Genomic DNA, 20109 nt, shown 5'->3' with positions numbered 1-20109 from the left:
GGTGACCAACAACAAATCTTTGACCCAGGGCAACCAGGAAGCTCCGGCCATGTTCTTTGATTTTGTCATTGTGTCACTCTTTCATTAGGAAGCATTACTGGAATTCTTTCACTTCAATGATACAAATATCCCTGCAGGTACAATGAATTAAAACACATTAAAACAGTATTGTACATAGAAGATAGATTCACTGGTAGATGCGTTTAACTTTAAATAACAGCCCATCACGTTATTATCAATCAAAGGAAATTGTCTCAACCAGCAGGTTAACAAAGAAGGTCTAAAGAGTGAGTTTTTTTTCCTTTAAGGGAGTCAGATTTCCCAACTGTGTGGGTCCTAAGAGTCAGAGACAGAACTGAGGGAGTCTTTGTGCTGAGAGAGAGAGAGGGAGAGAGAGAGAGGGAGAGAGAGAGCAGCACTGTGACTTCAGGTCTGCACAGTCAGGCAGAGGGACCACGAAGTTTGCCTCACACATGTACTTGGAGTTTACTTCCAAAGCTGGATTTGCGTATTTACTGAAATGTTTCAGCGGTAAGAAGCTGTTATTTATATCTTACCTCAACATTTTCTGCATAAAAGAACTGTTTTTTAAATTATTATTATTATTATTATTATTATTGAAATTATAAAAGCATTTCTCAGAGCAGACCTGTTCATTTCTTCTATACACTGCTAGATTTCTGCTATTACATTTCAGCTGGAATTTTAAATTGATGTCATGAACTTTTTTGCAGTGTGTTTTACCTTTTTTTTTTTTTTAAGTCTATGCAGAATTTCTCCAAATGCAACTTTCATTATGTGTCTGATGTGTCTTCTCAGATGGTGTCTTACCATGCTGCTGTGCTGGCTGGCAGCAGCCCTGCAGGTTACAGAAGGTAAGGTTCACGCAGCTGCAGCTCAACATGACCTGTATAAAGAAAGTAACAGCTGGGACGGGTCTGTGATGGCAAAAAGAAAATGGGACAGTGACCCCAGAGATGCTTGATCTAAGGAGGGATATGTTTCCTAGTGTTGATGATTAATCCCACTGAACTATGGACAGCAAAAGTGTTTTAAAGTGATCGACACATAATAAGTAAGCAAAATTATAACATATAAGTTAACTATGATGCTAAATTATTGATCTACGGTTGTAGACATTTCTATATTCCTCAAGCAACTTCTTTTGCAAAGTACATATCACAGTGAGAGTTATTGTCGTAAAGGGATTTTAAGTGAACCTTCCTTAGGTGAGAGATGCTTGATGAAATTTCTCAGGATAATGTTGAAACTTTACAAAAAATCAAACTATTGACAAATCCTAGTTCTTAAAAATGACTTTTAACAACTAGGATTTTCCTCTCAAAGACTAAAATCACAAGATTAAATCTTTCAGGAATGGACAATTCAGTGGTCTGGTCTGTTAGCATGTAAACTAACTTTTACAACTAGTTTTTCCACAGTTAGATGCATTTTATGCTGCGCTCTCCTTTAGCTCAAATTATCATCTGATAAATATACATCAAAAACTCTCATTTTTTGCCAGGGATTCATGCACAATTATGTGCTTATTCTCCAGCGAGATAACATCTGGTAATCATACATGATCTAGTAAAATAATTTAAGAGCGGTCATTCTGATTTGCATCATGTAAAACACTCAGACCTCACAGGCTTTTCTCCAAAAAGCGTGTCTTTCTACCCTGTCCTCACTAATTCCCAAATAATTTGCAGAACTTAAGCTGGTGGAGAGTTCTTGTAAAACAAACGGCTTAAAACTTCCTCAAAATAGCAGTTAACCGTCTTCAATGCCAACAAAAGAATCTGGACTTGAATCCACTGCTCTCACACAGATCCATTATGAGTCACACAATATGGTTCAGCCCCCTTCCCATTTCCATTATCACACCTCTGCCTGCTGTGGTGCTTTTCATTCAGCGGCTGCCTGCTGTGGGGCTCGGCTCACAGCTCAGCAGGAGAGTGATAGTTTATTTGTTTGTTTGGGAATGGGCCAGGCTTCCTCTGTCCCCTTTATCCTTTACATATGATGATGTAGGTAAAAGTGGCAGATAAGTCAAACTCTGCACCAGGGTGAGAAGTGAAGTGTGTGTATGTTTTGATCCTGTGCCAGTTTGATGTCAGCGGTGTGTAGGTGGTGTTTGACAATGGATGATAAAAATAATGTTAGAACATCTGGACAACAGCTGCAAAAAACTACAGCTCCTCCGATAGCAGCTCGAGGCTAACAAACTGAGTCAGTGCCTTTAGATCTCGTATTAAAATGCAGATATCCAGCAATGACATTAACATGTTTACAGTCTAGACTGTACAGCACCCCACAGCTGTTTTAACCCAAAAATAAAACAACTGTGGGTTGATTTGGTCCTAGAAGTTTGTGGTGGTTATTTGGCATGGTTAAGGCAGCATTATTCTGTCTGCAGACTTGGCAGTGGGCAAGGTTCCCTCACCCCTAACCAGTCACCACAGATGGCTGTGCCCCTTAGTTCTAGTAAAAGAAATACTTGAGCATACCAAGACATTTTGGACAATGTCATGCTTCCAGCTTTGTGGGAAAAGTTTAAGGATCCACATATTAGTGCACAAAGCAAGGGCCATAATAACATGGAGTCTGGTGTAGAAGATCTTGACTGGCCTGTGCAGAGTTCTGACCACAACCCGACAGAAAACCTTTGGGATGGGTTTAAGTGGAAGGCAGACGAGTGAATATTTTTGATAAAACAGTGTGGGCCTGAAATGTAAACAAACTTGGGTCTACACTGATACAACCTAAAGATCAAAAGAGCTGTTATCGGGAGTGGGCTGTCTTTACCTGTGTACAGAATTACAGCCTAATTATAGTTGTCCCATTGGTCATGTTGTGCCACATTGAGCATTAAATAAACATAAGCAGTCTTGGAGTTAGTTTTTTTATTACGTTTTTCCAGTCTCACTTTTATGACATTGCAGCGTCTCCCTCTGTATAATTTCAGAATGACTGATATATCATTAAAAGAATATCATTAAATCATTAAAGGCACTTAAAACTCACTTGCATTAAACAGTGCCAGCCACCTAGACAAGTTTAAAAGGTTATAAAAAGTACATCAGCAATAACAAAGCATAACTCACCCCAGTGGATGTGACATCACTTTTGTTGTGCATCATCAGCAGAAGGGCCTTTTAGTCTGCAAGAGCTGTGTGAGTCTTTTGTTTGGTCAACAGGAAATCAATCAGCTCACCCTGAACAAGGCTAAAAGAATCACATCTGGGCATTTCACAAAGATGTCCTTTCTTACATGTAGCACACAACAGGAAATTCTTCATGTCAGATACATTCTTACAATGTGAGCATGTTATGTAGCACTCCTTGGTGGAAGCAAAGACAAACGAAGCCCACTTCCTCACGGTGAATTCTTCTCACATTTACCAACTCTTCACAAATGTCCCATTGGTCACTACTGTTGACCTGGCAGTCTAAAATCAGTTTAATGTCCACTGGATGCATGTCTAGAATATATGAGTGCTCTGTCCAAACGAGCCAGTGAAAAAAAAAACACTCTCCTGAGTTCAGAAACTTGAAATCAGATAACTTCTTTTAGGTATGCTTTTAAGGGCTGAAATCACAACACTCAATGGACTTAAATTTAGTGGTTAGAGTGGACTTCATCATCATTCATGATTTACACATTTGTAGACTAGGCTGCAATTTCAGCTGAAAACTGTTTTCCATACTTCAGACCCCCACCCCCCACCGAAAAAAATGCCCCAGCTCCAGGAACCTTCACTTTCCATTTACTGTCGGTTGAATTGCCCTGAAAGGATTCAATGTTTAGCCAATATAAATGATTTTGAGGTGAGCCCAGTAGGAGTCTTGTTTCTGACGTGTTTCCCCTGTACAGTAAAACCAAGTCATATTATTGTACTGCTGACAATGTCAGTCCTGTTAGTGTAAAAATCTCCGTTATAGCCGCATGTCAACTCAATTCTCTCTGCTGCCCACAACATAATTTTCCCCATTTACTAGCACTTGCCAGTTGCCTGCCTTTCTTTTTAACAGTTTTACCCAAGACTTCACATCACTTTTACTCCTGACCTTATTCAGTCTCTGATGTTACTGGAATAAAACTCCCTCCAAGCTCCCTTTGGTGTTTTATGACTAAAACCTGGAAGGCAAGCATGTTGTAGAGGTGTATCAAAGACCCTCTACCTAAATGTCTTCAGTATATTACAGTACTGAGAGCCCTCGCTGCAGTCCCACGTCCTGCCTGGAATGTGCTCATTCAGCCAGAGTGACTTTGATTTGAACACAGTTGGGCACAATGGGCCAACTGTAAAAGGTGCCATTGGTTTATGAGTGTAACGGTCAGCTCTATTTTTAATGGGAAAAAAAAGTCTCAGCATAATGGGTGTTTCTTTGAGGGTCCTTTCAATTTCCAGTCAAAATGGCCTTTCTTTCATATTTTCCATGATGTGATGCTCAAAGAGGTGATGTAGTGCTCTAACTTTGGGACCCTTTAGCATTTTCAGAAAAACTGCGTGTGCCTGGGTTCAAAATGAGGAAAGAAGGGGGATTTGTGCTGCTGCAGAGGAAATGAAAGGAATATCAGAAGCATTTATTGGTTTGACCTGATGATTTTTTTGAAGATAAATATTCAGATTTACAGCTTGAAGTGATGGCTTTTAAAAAAAACACACGTAACATTGAAGACTAGCTGTTTGTTGTTGCTGTTTGAGTACGCTGTTTCCATGGTTTCTTTAGAAAAAGTTAGCCATGAATCACTATCATTGTGTGTCTCTTTCACTCTATCTGTGCTTTGGGGCATCAAGCATATAAAGACGGTATTTTTCCAACTGAAAAAAGTCTGAAACTTCATGAATGTATGTGAGTTAAGCTTCTGTATTTGCACAATTAATCGCAATTGTGTTAAGCTTTATTTTGATTGGCTGTTACTTTTGGCTTTTGTCCCATCTTCCTCCAGAACCTGGTTCTGTCGGAGGTTTCTTCCTCTTAAAAGGGAGTTTTTCCTTCCCACTGTCACCAAGTAGGGTTTTCTCTGTATTATTGTAGGGTTTTACCTTATCAGCTTTTCACACTGATGAAAAAGTAGAAAAAGTTTTGCAACTGGGCGTTTACAGCTTTTAGCACATTTAGTGAAACTTGTACATACACTAATCTTGTTCTAAGGATCTTGGAAAGAAAAGCGTCTGGACTTCTTTAAACTCAAAGAACTCAAAGAAGTCCAGATGCTTTTCGGTCCAAGCTCCTTAGACTACAATGACCTGGATGACTGAGAACCATCACAGACTAATCTTGTTGTAAGAATTTTTGGTCATGTTGTATATGAGCATCAATCACTATAACATAATGTAGTATATTATAAAGATAGGGACACACATGATACCATGTGGGGGAAACCCGCTGAGCTTCATCTGAATCATTTGCATTGTGTTTATCACTCCTGCAAATGTCTCTGCATAGCCTGAAACTACATTAACACAGCTAAATGTTAAAGCAGTGTTTTAGAGGCATAAAGATATGTAACTCTCATGAAACTGGTGCATGTACAGAGCACATACACACAAGAACCTGACACAGAAACCAAATGAAGTAATGTCCTGCTTCTCCAACTTTTGATACATGTTGTCATTTTGAACACAATATTTCCAGATGAATTCAGACAAAGAGAATGTTTTAAGTTTAACTTGTGAAACTTATGAAACTCTTAACTGAGCCACTTCCCACAAATATGCCACATTTAAAACCTCCTTGAGAGTTCAGGTGGGCGTCAGCGTGGTTTGTTTTTTGTATATGTAAGGAAAATGTGTGTTAGTGTGTATGGCACTGTGCCTCAAATGTCAGGCTTTACTCCATTTATGTAACTGTCAGAAAAGAAGTCAAAAATGAGTAAATGCCAGGTGTTCCATCTTCTCACTCTTGCTGCTTTAGTGAATTCAATTCAATTCAACTTTATTTATGCACTTTATACTGTAAGGTAGACCCTACGATAATACATATAGAGGAAAACCCAATAATCATATGACCCCTATGAGCAAGCACTTTGGCGACAGTGGGAAAGAAAAACTCCCTTTTAACAGGAAGAAACCTCCGGCAGAACCAGGCTCAGGGAGGGGCGGGGCCATCTGCTGCGACCGGTTGGGGTGAGAGAAGGAAAACAGGATAAAGACATGCTGTGGACGAGCCAGAGATTAATAACAAGATGATTAAGTGCAGAGAGGTCTATTAACACATAGTGAGTGAGAAAGGTGACTAAAGAGGAAATACTCAATGTGAATCATGGGAATCCCCAGCAGCCTACACCTATTGCAGCATAACTAAGGGGGGATTCAGGGTGGTGTGAAGTGTGGTGTTTCAGTTTGACAGCTTGAAAGACATACCAAAAACCTCTATTTTCCTTTTATACACTAGCAAGCCCATGATTTTAGATTTACACACCCATTTGGACTCCTTTTGTGGGAAAATAACCCAATGACATGCTCTCAGCTGTGCCTGCTAGATATAGCTAGATAGATATCCTAGCTGCAGACTGCTTCAAGGAATTATGGATTTTTTTCCCCACAGCATACATTTTCACTAACTGCAGGAGGGAAAGTACCAGTGGAATAAATGATGCTTCAACTTTATTATGTCTCTGTAAGCCCTGCTTGTGAACAAGCAATCAAAACAGCATAGCCTCAGCCAAATGGAATGCAGCCATCACAAATGTGCTACCCCTTCTATGACAAGTCCAAGTTTTCTGCAGTTAAAAACATGTGCAGAGACAGGCTGTAGGCGTGACTATGACTGCAGCAGTGACATAGCTTTAACTGCCACCGTACTTGTAGCTGTAGCCCAGCCCCATTGTGAGCTTCTCAGGTTTTGGCATACATTCAGGTCTTAGAGGATAATTAGCTCTCTCTGGATAGAAAAAAAATGGGTTAAAACATAACAGCATCTCTTTGTACTGTAGTGTGTATTGTGTGTCAGCTTGCCTATATGTGTGAGTGTGTCAGCCTATCTGTATATATCCTTTGACTGTTGGGGTTTTCTCTGTATTATTGTAGGATCTTTACCTTACAATATAAAGCTCCTTGAGGTGACTGCTGTCGTGATTTGGCACTATATAAATAAAACTGAATTGAACTGTATAACTGGTGACCAGCTGTTTATCTTATGCAAGACTTGTGGCTCCTCACTTCACAATCATCTGCAGCATCGACACTGTTGGAGGCCACAGAGCTATGAAAATGAGTTTAAAGCTACTGAGATCACATCAAACAGCAACTGCCTATGAGAGGAGCCCAGTTTGTTTGAAGATATTTCTTCTCATTGTTAGCTCCACTCACATTTTCCTAACTTTAAATACATCTTAATTTAAACTGAATGCAGTATAGCAATCAGGCTAAAATACTCTGCATCCCAAGACCAGCTTGTCTTTCAGAAGTTTCCCCTGGAAAAGAAACTTATTGCAAGTGTTCATTTTTAATATCTATGTGTTTTATTATATATTTGTTTGAATTCTCTGGGTAATTACCTGGTCTGTATTTACAAGCACCATCAGCACCTCGTACTAGGGAGACAGGGAGAGCTTAAACACTGTTAAATGTCTGATCTGACTATTCCTCGCCTGCAGCCTTACTGGGTAATATTGATGATGACTGACCGTAACGCGTAACGCATTCTGTCACAATTAGAACACAATTACTGTAGCGTCTTTACCTTAACACATAAAGCTCCCTGAGGCAACTATTGTTGTGATTTGCTGCTATATAAATAAAATTGAATTGAACAATGGCGTTCCCTTTGTTAAAGCCCCACCCTTAAAATTTGTGCTAAAGATTGATCTCAAAATACATTTTTGAGGGTTTTATGGACAAGTCTGTCCACAACACTGCTTCATACAGATATACAGATATAGGTGTCTAAATCTTCCCAAATTTCTTTAATGTTCCTGTCTGTCTGACTTTATATGACAAACTGTTGCACTCACTCATTTACCTCTGCTAAACAGGCCATGAAATTTCCAAGTTTAAGGGAAATGTTGACAGTACACAGTTCTTCTGCGTCTGTGTTTATGCTTGGGTATGATTTTGCATATTTGGGTCTGACTCTGTGGGCACAGAAATTATGCCCATTTTTTCCTGTTTGCAGATAGAGAGTGTTACATAAACACACACTAACACTCAGTTTGTTAAAACTGCAAGCTTAAAGGGAAGTTATGGAACAGGAAATTCCAAATTCTCAATCCAGGAGAGAGCTCATACACAATATACATGTAGCAATTTAACTTCCTCACAACAAGCTTTTGTCCTAGAGCACACCAAGATCTTCCAGTGTCTGTGTTGTGACATTCTGCGGTACGGTTCACTGTCAACTGTTTTATATCAGCTCATACATTTCTCGTTCCCTTAGTCCTTATCGTTCCCTGAGGAACAGTGACAGTGCACTCAGTTCTTCAGTACCTATTTTGGCTTTCCGCGCTTTTAATGAATGAGAGACTTAAATGATTTTGTGAAACCTGGCTGGTCATCTGCCAGAGAATGACCAGCTGCCCCTCGATTTGTGGCACTTAGAAGGCCAACATCTAGAACTGGCTAATCTTACTTGCACTGATCCAGTTTATTTGGTTCTAAAGCCACACGTGAATTAGAATAGCCAAGCCGAATTCAGCCCTCTGAGATGATGGTAGTCAAAGATTTACATAGCAACTGTATCAGAGAAGAAACATCCAACAGTCAGACGATTACCTATGAGCACGCACTTGGCAACCGGGAAAACTCCATTTTAACAGGCACAAACATGCTTAGGGAGGGGGAGCTATCTCCAACAACTATCCTATGGGTTGGGGGTGGAGGAGTATGGAATATAAAGAGAAGCACAGAAAAACAGAGGGAAGCAGGACAAACAAGAGCTTCTGTTAGAGGACTATGATGAATTTAACCGAGATAATTCACATTAAATCTAAAAGCACAAAAACAACACGAAGCAGATGGAAGAGCAGGCTTTCACACTTGCAGCAACCTTTTGCTGCACAGTTCACTGATTCAGACGCACAACATCAGCTTCTCCTCTATTTTACCTCACCTAGCTGCAGCTACCTGAATGTCTCCTTTCTGTTAGGTGCATAGGCCACGAAGCACAGGTTTCAGAGACCTTTAACAAGTCAGGAGACACCAAAGCATCTCAACAAACAAAGTTCTCTTCAATTGATATGCTGTTCTTATTATTAATGATTTGATTTGATTGATATCTTGCTTTGACAACAAATATGAGATATGCCTCATGCTATTGTCACACTATGAAAAACAGAATTACAAAGATTGTGTGCAATGAACTTTCGGTTTTTGCAGTGATTGAATGAAGTCAAGTTGGCTTTCAGAACGTGCAAAATGTTTGTCATAATCTGGTGTTTAACTATGATAAATTAGTGGAAACTGCAAGTCTGTTGCTCTGTACAGACACATAAATAGGTTGGTGAAAAATATAGAATTAGTATCAATACAAAAAATGTCATCTTTGCCTCCTCTAGCTGACAAAATTTCACACGGCACCACTGCTGACCTGGAGGCACACAGCCTCTCCCCACTATCAGATGAAGTAGCTGATGTTCAAAACACTGAACACCACTTTAGAAGGAGGTAATTAAAGTTCCTGTTTCAACAACATTGATGTATTGAACAGTTATCAGAAATGTTAATCTGGCTGGACCACTTGTTAGCCTTTTAACTATTAGCCCAATAACTACAAACCCAGCTGCAGGGGGTCACAAGCCCTGTGTCAGGAGGTGTATGTAGGATAAAATCTCTGCCAATTATGTGGATCTGTCTGCTGTGGAAACCCATATGAAAAGAAATCAAAAGTGGTCACCCAGAGGTTGAGGGATTTGCAAATTCAAACACTGTTTATTACAACCAGTTTGTCACCACAATTACTTGCAATTGGTCTCTGAATGTCTAAAAATTCATGAAATCACTGTGCAACCTAATGACAAGGTGACTGCCATCCTATTTTAACCTCAGTGTCACTGAGCCTTTAAAGATCGATAGTTTCTGGTATATTTTTGAGTGTCAGGTAATTTCAAATGTAGTGTTTCTATCTAAAGGTAAGAACTGCTAAGTGGTGTTTGATTAACTGGAAATTTAAAGCTTACATGTACAGTAAGTGCTCATGTTTTTAAATCAGATACTGGGTCTGATAGGATATTTTTCATATTGTGAAACATGCAAAACAATCTGAGGTTGCATGACAATCCTCTGCAGGATAAACAGCTAAGTTTGTACTGTGATGGAGTTAAGAACAGTGTGTGACTGCTGCACAGTGGCTGTGGTTTCATGATCAGATTTCGGTTACATCAGCTGTAGCACAGATTCATGTTAATCTTTAGCTGATGATGCTGACATCCACTGACTGAATTCCACCTTCATACCAACTTTATACCTTGTAGAAAAAAGTAGAAATAGTGTGCTTTCAGTGTAGAGGATGGAAATGAGCCAGGACAACTCATGACACATCTGCATGAAACATTACAAACAATTTTAGGGTTTCCCACCTGATGGATCCACTTTAACCTCTGACTGTACACATTTTACTATTTAAAAACAAAGCCACCCTCTACAATGTAGGCAACAGAAAAAAGACCAAATCCTTTATCATCCTTCTTTTTCTTCAGATTCAATTTGAGAATAATTAGAATTTTTTTTTATAAAAAAGTTAAAGTTTGTATTCCCATCTACTCATATTATTTTATCATTATGTTAATAAAGCACAAGGTTCAGTTAGCATTGCACAAAAATGGAAACGTCCTCCAAAGAGCTACTTTTTACTTTCCTATTTGGGTACTTTTCAGAGGCTGAACTTTTTCATTTTTACTTGAGTAAAGAAGTTGAATCAGTACTTTTACTGGAGTATTTTTTAACAGTTGTATTTGTACTTCTACTTAAGTACAGAATGTCTGTAATTTTGCCAACTCTGGTATAAAGGACACCCTGGGTCACAGGTTGGTGGTCACTTTTTTTCCATCAGTCGCTGCATGTCTTAGCTGCTTGACTTTGGTAAAAAGAGAAGCTGAGCAGTCAACTGGTCACCACTTGGTGGTGAGTTGGATCAGGTGGCAAGGAAGGGATACTGGACAGGTCTGCCCAAAACATATATCATTTGGAGGTGAAGAGAGCAGTCACGCTAAAGAAAGAGTCCTATCAGCCTTGGTTAGTCTATGGGACTCTGAAGCTGACAGGTACCAGCAGTCCAACTGGCTCTGGCAATAACTTTGGTGTGGGAGGAGTTTGGTGAGGTCATGTAACTAGACTTTTGATCAGCCTTGAAGTAACTACAAGGCTACTCAAGTGGGGAAAGTGGCACTCTGGTGATGGTAGGGTGATGGCAGGGTCCTGAGATTCTTCGATGTTAGGTCTGTCTTTTACAGTTGTAACAGAACTGCAGAGATGGCCAAACCTTTTTGATTCTTCAGATCATTCATTAGGAAAAATCCACATTTTATTCCAGCTATAAAGACAAAGCCTGCGCCAGGTGTAAATGAATACTATGAAACTTTAACTACTTGTTAAACTACTTGATGAAGGAATTTCTCCTGAAGTCACACCTGTCCACACATTTGTTAGCCGATGCACAGAAAAAGCATAATTAAATTGACACTGTCTAGCATTTTACTGGAATTCTGAACAAAAGTGACTTCTGTGGTGCACAGTGGGTGGATGCCAATAGATGGTCCTTTGCCAGAGGGACATGTGGAGCATACATGAGATAATATTTTCCTGTCGCATTTCTCTAAAGGTTGCCTTTCATTCCAGACAGTTCACAACAAATATCTGTCACAATGCACAATGGCGAGGCCTTCCAAAACACAAACGGGAATGAGATCATTGGCGTGAAGGATCCAAATTGTCTTATAGTCCTGGACTGTTGCCCAGTGGGATACACACCTTCTATACTGTGACTGTGATAATGTGACAGTTTTTACAGGATCATATGTGCTAAAGAATCACCTCCTTACACTGCCTTCCTTGTGTTTCATTAGCATTCGCGTTGGAGCAAGACAAGAGACTCTGAGAACAACACTTGCAGCTGAGCAAACATCCCAACACAGACACACACACTCGCCGAATATCTCACATTCAGTTCCCTGTGCCCTACACATGCATAAGCAGGACATAGGCTGATGTAAACAGCTCAACAGGATTTACAGCAGTTTTAGAAAATAAACTTTGGAAAACAGATTTCGCTGATGGCATCAGCTTATGTCTGCCCATCTGCATGTCTGTTATATGCAGACAGGTAGACTACAGTCTACCTCAGTATACATTCATGCACTGAGGCAAAAACATCACTGAGCTTCACAGCGACGACCTCTTTTTCTCCCTGTGTGTGTCTCACTCTGTTTCTGTGTGTCTCTGCGTGATTGCGTGTTTCTAGAGGTGAAGTAAGGGTGAGAGGAGGAAAAAGGGACTTTAGGCTGATTGGGTGACACTTAATGTAATGGAAACTGTCCTTCTGCAGATGTTCACCTCTGACCTCCTAACAACTCCAAACAATGCAGTCCTCTATCTGAAATATTCTGTAGGCTTTACAGTGTGCCATTGATTGAACTTGTGTGTTTCTGTTTTTGTGTGTGTGTGCATCCAATATTAGGGCACGAGTGTGTTCAAGGTCAGAAGTTCATCTGTAGCATTAACCCTGTAAGACCCAACCCATCAGAAAACAGCCAGAAAATTCAGATTTTTTGGAACTGAGATGTTTATTAACCCTTTTAACATAATCCACAAAAAATGTTTTGCTATATCATGTTGTGTATGATATGTTTTATTATATATTTATTATATATTTTTTGTATTGCATTTGATACATTTTTGGCAAATTTTTGTTAACAACAATGTTAATTTTAGACAAAAAAAGACTTTTGCCCATAACATTTTGAAATTATGGTAAGTATTGATCGTGTTGATGAGATAGAGGTCTCAGAAACTCATGTATCAAATATGATACAAAGGGCATTATAGGGTTAAGCCAAGTCAGTTTGTTTATGTCTTAATAAACTGCCTGTAAACCATTAAAATAAACCAGTTTCCTTGTTCATGCTGTAATCACATTTGACTTTATATCTTAAATGAAAATGACCTTTGTTGTTTTCTACAAATCTCTATACCCTAAAAATACAGTAACCTATATGTTTATGTTAAAATCATCAAATAACTACATTACATGTACAATGCAATGTAAAGTGTGTTTCTCATAGTGACGAAGCAAGAGAGAATGACCATCTTTCATCTCATTGTTTTTCTTTTAAATCCTGCAATATAAAAATATATAGAAAAGTGCTTTGTAAGAGTGAGTCCATTTACCATTTACCATTCACTAATTACATTTTTGTACAACACTCCCATTAATGTTTGCTTGACCAACATAAAACACGCCAACAGCCAATGATTAGCATGGAGCTTAAAATAGCTAAAGTGTCTGTTGTTTGTGCCAGAGACTGAAAGCAAAGCTAACAGGACTATGAATATTATCATACATACTTCAAGTTAATTTTGACAGCACTGCAGTATTTACTCTTAGCAAATGTTTTATTGCTATGTAACTGTGTAATTGATGCTAATGGGCCCTATATGATAGCTTAATGTTATGTGATGCTAATCAGGTGATGAAAAAAGCTCAAAATGCAGCGTTAACATGCTATCACACTGTAAAATTAATATGGCAAGCTGGATGTGGTGGCCACATCTACAGGTTGGTCAGCTTACAAAACTGGAACTTTTAACCTATGATTGTGTTAAAGCACCCAGTTTGTATACTGTGTGAGATTTAGATCACTGAGACATGGGGAAACTTAATATAATAATAAAAATAAACAAATTTACCTTGGAACACGTTCTTGATTTGCCTAGTTAACTGTTCCTGAGACTGTATTGTGTAGCCCTATGACTTCTCCATTGTGCGATGCAGGCCTTCATAAAGGGGACACAAATTTGAAAGCGATTTAACTGATTTGAGTTTGGTTCTGAGTGTGATCTGGGACTCAAAATGAGACATACAGATATGTGTGGTGTATGTGTGCGCTCAAACATAAGAATCAGTATTGCTGAAACCCAACTTTTGGACTGTAGGTTGTCTTCATTCAGTCTTTGTGTCTGTGTGAGCAGGTCATTTGTTTGGGTTAATCCTGCCCTGAGGCTCGACTCTCCTTCTGCTAACCTCTCTGACTCGTAGTTTTCTTGTCTTTTATTTTTATCTTGTTTTTTAACCTCTTTCTGTGTCTGCTTCTATTCTTTTGTCCCTCCTCTGCTCATTCTGCCCCTCTTTTTCCATGCCAAGAAAAAGAAGATTTTAATATCCATGCTATACATTAAAATTGTGACTTTTCTAATGAGATGCCCCAAGGCTCAGTCCCTGGCCCTTTGCTATTCTCTATTTCTAATTTCTGCATTCTTCTATTTTTGTGCACATGATTCCCAGTTCTATTTCTTATATATCTGATGAGCTATTATTTACATTTAATTAAGCTAATTTGAATCTAAGTGTTAATATCTGACAACTTTTCACAACTATTATAATTATTATATGGTCTTTACATTATAAAACTCCTTGAGGTGACTGTGACTTGGTGCCATTTAAATTAATTAAATCTTGTAAGAGGATCCACATAATGGCAATTAATGTCCCTAGACCAAGGATGGGCAATCTTAGTCCACGAGGGCCAGTGTCCCTGCAGGTTTTAGATCTCACCTTGGGTCAACACACCTGAATCACATGATTAGTTCGTTACCAGGCTTCTGGAGAACTTCAGGACATGTTGAGGAGCTAATTTAGCCATTTAAATCAGCTGTGTTGGTTCGAGGACTCATCTAAAACCTGCAGGGACACCGGCCCTCGTGGACTGAGATTGCCCACCCCTGCCCCAGACTGTAGGTGTTAATTTAATTTTCAAATTTTCAAATGTATCCCTTACATGCCTGAACACTCCTAAAATCTCTAGCAGAGTTGTTTAGGAACCATGACTGTGGAACAACTTGCTGAAGTAGATCAGGCAGGGTTACTTGATTTTTACTTGTCTTCTATCACTGTATAGAAGAAACCTTTCTGCACTTGTCATCATTTTGTGGGTAAGCATTGTATTATTACCTTATTTGTTTCGGGTGTTTGTTTTGTGTTTTTTTACCTCGGATTGCAGGATTTTGTGAAGCACTTCTTCATTTGTCTGAAACGACTGATTTCTCAGGCACCCTCACCCCAGCCTGAGGCGTTCTGGCAACTTGTTTGAACTTATGCAGAAGAAATCTAATAGAGACTGATAGATTTTAACTCATTCCCAGGCCACAATGCCCCTTCCCTCTGCAGGTGGTCCCCCTTTTGTCTTCACTGTGGCAGTAGGTTGAGCCAGCAGATCAAAGAGCCCACAAAAAGTGTGACTGTTTCTCTGTGTGTGTGCCCCTGTGTATGAGCGTGTTTGTGCACGTCTCCCATCATCTCTCACATTCCAGGAATTCTTTGTGTCCCGACTGTCATCCTGGGCACAAAGGAGATCCAATCAGAAGGACAGATGCTGCTGTCTGTCTTTCTGATCATACAGTCACCACTTAACCTTTACTGTGTGCAGGCGCACATCCAGAAACGTTGCTGTCTCTCTGTTATGTAACACCCATGTTGTCTCCATTACACTGTCCACCAGTTTGTCAACATACATATACATATTTCAACTTTAAGTTACTTTATTCCCTTCTGAACTTTTCACTCCTCTTGCCTTTATTTTGTTAGTTGCCATCACATATGACGCTCAAATGTCCTAAAGGAGCATAGCAACCAAATTATTCTTGCCAAGTTTTACTTTTAGCCATGGAGCTAACTTTTAGTGTTGTCACTGATTCTTGTCTGTGGTTTTCTTGGCCACTCATAAGCTGATGGCAGTGTTAGTTTTTAGTGTGTGAGCAGCCTTTCTTGGCCACTCTTTCAAATAGAAAGGCCTAGAAATATAAAATGAAAATACATACATAGGAAAAGTGGAAGAGGAGTGAGGGAGGGATGGGAAAACAGCTTCTCAACACAGGCTTCATTGACTGCTTGGCTGGTTGGTGCAGCGTCTGCACATGTTCGGGAATCTGCAAGTGTGTGTGTGAGGTATCCCTATACCTGAAAACAGGTCCTCTCTGTTGACAGCTGTGCAGCCCACCCACCCAGCTTTAGGGTTGGTTAAGAGGAGGTGTCAGTCAAACTTACTGGGGTAAAATATACAGCAACACAAACACACAAATTTAAAAGAACAAAAAAACAAATAAATTCCTTCTGAGTCGCACAATTTTGTGCTTGTAAAATGCCTCCAGATAAGTGTCCAAGAATGTTGTATGAACAGTTTCAAAAAATGACATGTAAATTTCCTTTAAAAAAAGGCTACAGTCTGCAGTGCCTCGTAAATGAGTTCTTTTGTTGTTCTAACCCTGTGAACCAAAACCTCTTTCGCTCTAATTGGCAAAGTGCTTGTACATTCAAGCACACAAAACCAAGAGCGCATGCAGACACACACTTCGGGCTTATGAATACACACACAAAGAACAAAAGTGACATCAAACTCCAATTTTTATCTACTACATTTTAGTAGTAGATAAAAGAAAGCTTCCTAAGCGTTTTTGTGCGCACTATCACAGCCCCCATTAGCTCAGCTCAAGTGCTTCTTGATCACTATTCATGCTGTGATTGTGTCATTTGGACAGCATTGGATTATTACACAATGCGGCAAAAGTTCTGTCAATGGTTAATGTTGCTGTAACACATTGACCTCATACCAATACGTAATGCTTGTGTCGCCAACTGCTGCTCATAGGAGATCTCCTGCTTGTTGGTGTTGTCTCTGATATTGTAGAACATTCACCTTACAAAATAATGTGCCTTAAGGCCACTGCTGTGTCAATTTGGTGCTGTATAAATAAAATGTAACTAAATGGCACAAAATGGCACTATATCAAGTATTATTTTTCTTTTTGATTTTATTTTTATTTTCATTTTGCAGTAATTTTGATGGATTGTGTTGTGACATCTAAGCCAGTTAAATATCCTGGTCTTCTTTAAACTCTAGCCAATTTACTTTTTTGACCACAAGGTGGTGGCAGAGTGCTAGCATGTGTGAACAAAGCACCTTATGATTTTAACTGCAGTGTTTTAATGTGTGGTCAATATAGTGTTTCATTGATTTTATTGATTCTGAATATACTGATATTAGAAATCACATGATGTGCCCACTTGTATAGCTTGTTTATCTTACCACATTTATGTACATAAATCTATATCATTGTTTTCTGATTATTAATCAAAAGCAGGACACATTTTAGTTTAAAATTGACATCTTTTGTCATCTAAAGAAATTCTATAACTAAAACTGTTATATTGAAATATCCACACAGACACACGCCTCTGTGATTTTCCTTTGTGTTTTTCATTAGACACTTAAATGTTATTTTTTTGTAAATAAATTCCTAGTTTCATCCATGGGATTGGCTGTGACAGTAAACCAATTAGCATTTATTGTTGTAGCAGTTGCTAGGTAGAGCAGGAAGTGAGAGAGAGGTGAAGGGTGAAGGGGTTACTCCTCCTGGAATCCAGGGGCCCTAAATGGGGTCAGCATGTATAGAAAAAAAGAGGGTCTGTAAATACTCATAAGAATGTGGAGCAGTGCACCATGTTCGCCTTCACATAAAGCCTGACTGGGGTCACGTTTGCAAGTAATGACACTTTTTTCTTTCATTTATTGCTTGAATGTGGCCAAAAGGCTCAATTTGATAACAGCTCATTGTCTTCTATTTCTGATGCAGTTGCAACACTTACAGTCTTATTGCAACCACTAAGAGATAATAGTCTAATTTATAACAATTTCTGATAAATTTGCAGATTTGTACAAGTCCTGTTTTACAAGCTAGAAAACCTTATTCAAATATAAGTAACATAGGACTGGACCAGGTGACCCTGAATCCCCCCTTAGTTATGCTGCAGTAGGTGTAGGCTGCTGGGGGCTTCCCATGTTGCATTAAGTATTTCTTCTTCAGTCACCTTTCTCACTCACTATGTGTTAATAGACCTCTCTGCACTTAATCACACTTGTTATTAATCTCTGTCTCTCTTCCACAGCATGTCTTTATCCTGTCTTCCTTCTCTCACTCCAACCGGTCGCAGCAGATGGCCCCGCCCCTCCCTGAGCCTGGTTCTGCTGGAGGTTTCTCCCTGTTAAAAGGGAGTTTTTCCTTCCCACTGTCACCAAAGTGCTTGCTCATAGGGTCATATGATTATTGGATTTTTCTCTGTATGTATCACTGTAAGGTCTACCTTACAATATAAAGCGCTTTGAGGCGACTGTTGTTGTGAATTGGCGCTGTAAAAATAAAGTTGAATTGCAGAACATGAAATCACTGGGTTAGGTAGTTGGCTGGATTGTGCTAACAGGCTTAGCAGACTTAGCATAGACATGAGTTTATGTTAACAGATAAGTGGAAAACAACGAAACAGAAGAAAGAAGTGGATAATATTAATAAAAACAGGAACTATGAGTTCAAATGAAGTATTCTGCTCTTTACTACACAATGCATTGAACAATACTGTAATTCTTAGGCGTGTCTTTTTTCCTCCTTGGGTGGTCTTTTTGCTGTGACCAGCCAGACATCCAACCAGTAGGAGAATAGCTAAGAAAAAGTTGATTTGATTGGCAGTTACTGGTTGCCATCTTTCATTTTAATTAGTTCAACTACATAACAAAGTCTATGATTGATGTAGCTACAGTAAAAGCTACTTGTTGATAGCCAGTGATACTTGGATAAAACGCTGAATAACAGAATTAGGCTCTTGTTCAACTCTGTAAGTAAATCACACAACACATGGCTGAGACTTGAGTTTTTTTGAGTTACATTTGTTACTACAGCAAAACAGACGTTTTGCTGTAGTAACTGGTTGGCAAGTGGTTTCTTTATCCTCAATAAAAATGTGACTGAAATATACAGAATCAAATGTTTATTTAGTTCAAATAAATAATCACTTCCATTCTAAAAAAAAAAAAAAAAAAGCAAACAGTACAAGTAAATTCAAACCTAAACAAACATCTCAATCCAGTCATTACCACCAGTCCAGCCTTTGTCCTGGACCTCACCAAACATTTACAGAGACACAACACAAGAGAACAGGCATGCCTTTGTCATCAGCAACATGGGGCCCCTGTCCTCGCTCTGTGATCAGAGAGCGGCAGCAGAGAGAAGTCCAAACTTTTTATCGTGCAATTAAGAAACAATCATCATAATTTTGCGTCAGGGAGCTAATGAGCACTTGCTATTAAAAGTAAAGTCATTTTCCTGCTTTTACCTAACAAGCTTTTAAGGATTGTTATGACTGGTCAACAGCACCAAACTCTGGCAATGGTAATGGAAATTTGTAGAGAGATTTTCTAGTTCTAGACACATACATGAGAGCACAAGTCAAAAACTAAGAATGAGATATAACTGCAATCAAAAACATTAGTATTACATGAATAACTCATTGTTTTTGAATAAAAATTACACATTCAATCTCTAAACCACAGTCTTCTCACATGTTATCTAATGCCACATAATATGAATAGAGCAAATTTGATAATTGTCTTACTTTTTTATTCAATTTCTATGTTACAGTGTCTTCTATGTAGAAAGTGACCCAAGAACTATGTGCCAAAGGACACACTGAAGTAAAGCTTTCCCTCTGTGCTCTTAAACCTCCCTTCTAATGCCTGTGCAATGTTTTCCCTCCTGATTCACTGTAGTTTCATTTAGTATGATGATCAAAAAATCTGGGCCAGCGTAGCACGAGATATGGCAGGGCTAAGTTGCAAGAGACTCTTTAAAATAGTGGTGAAATGTGAAATTTTCAGCGGCACGGTGGCACGGTGGTTAGCACTGTTTCCGCACAGCAAGAAGGTCCTGAGTTCAATTCCACCATCAGGCCGGGGTCTTTCTGTGTGGAGTTTGCATGTTCTCCCCGTGTTTGCGTGGGTTCCCTCCGGGTACTCCGGCTTCCTCCCACCGTCCAAAGACATGCAGTTTGAGGGGATAGGTTAATTGGATAATCCAAAATTGTCACTAGGTGTGAATGTGAGCGTGAATGGTTGTCTGTCCCTGT

The 20109-nt window shown here is 39.2% G+C and overlaps 1 protein-coding gene across 1 annotated transcript in view; it reads left to right on the top strand.

Moving 5' to 3' along the window:
* The first annotated feature begins 462 nt into the window (after positions 1 to 462).
* Positions 463 to 20109, top strand: part of col15a1b (collagen, type XV, alpha 1b) — a 56332-nt gene continuing 36685 nt past the window's right edge. Inside the window, exons 1-2 of the mRNA XM_039601688.1 lie at positions 463 to 531; positions 820 to 875. Of these exons, the coding sequence (XP_039457622.1) occupies positions 521 to 531; positions 820 to 875 (67 nt within the window). The 5' untranslated portion in view covers positions 463 to 520. The remainder of the gene's footprint in view (positions 532 to 819; positions 876 to 20109) is intronic.

Source organism: Oreochromis aureus, linkage group 18 (assembly GCF_013358895.1).
Source record: "Oreochromis aureus strain Israel breed Guangdong linkage group 18, ZZ_aureus, whole genome shotgun sequence".
NCBI lineage: Eukaryota > Metazoa > Chordata > Actinopteri > Cichliformes > Cichlidae > Oreochromis > Oreochromis aureus.
The sequence above is the reverse complement of the archived record's forward strand: the minus strand, read 5'-3'. Positions and strand labels throughout refer to the sequence as shown.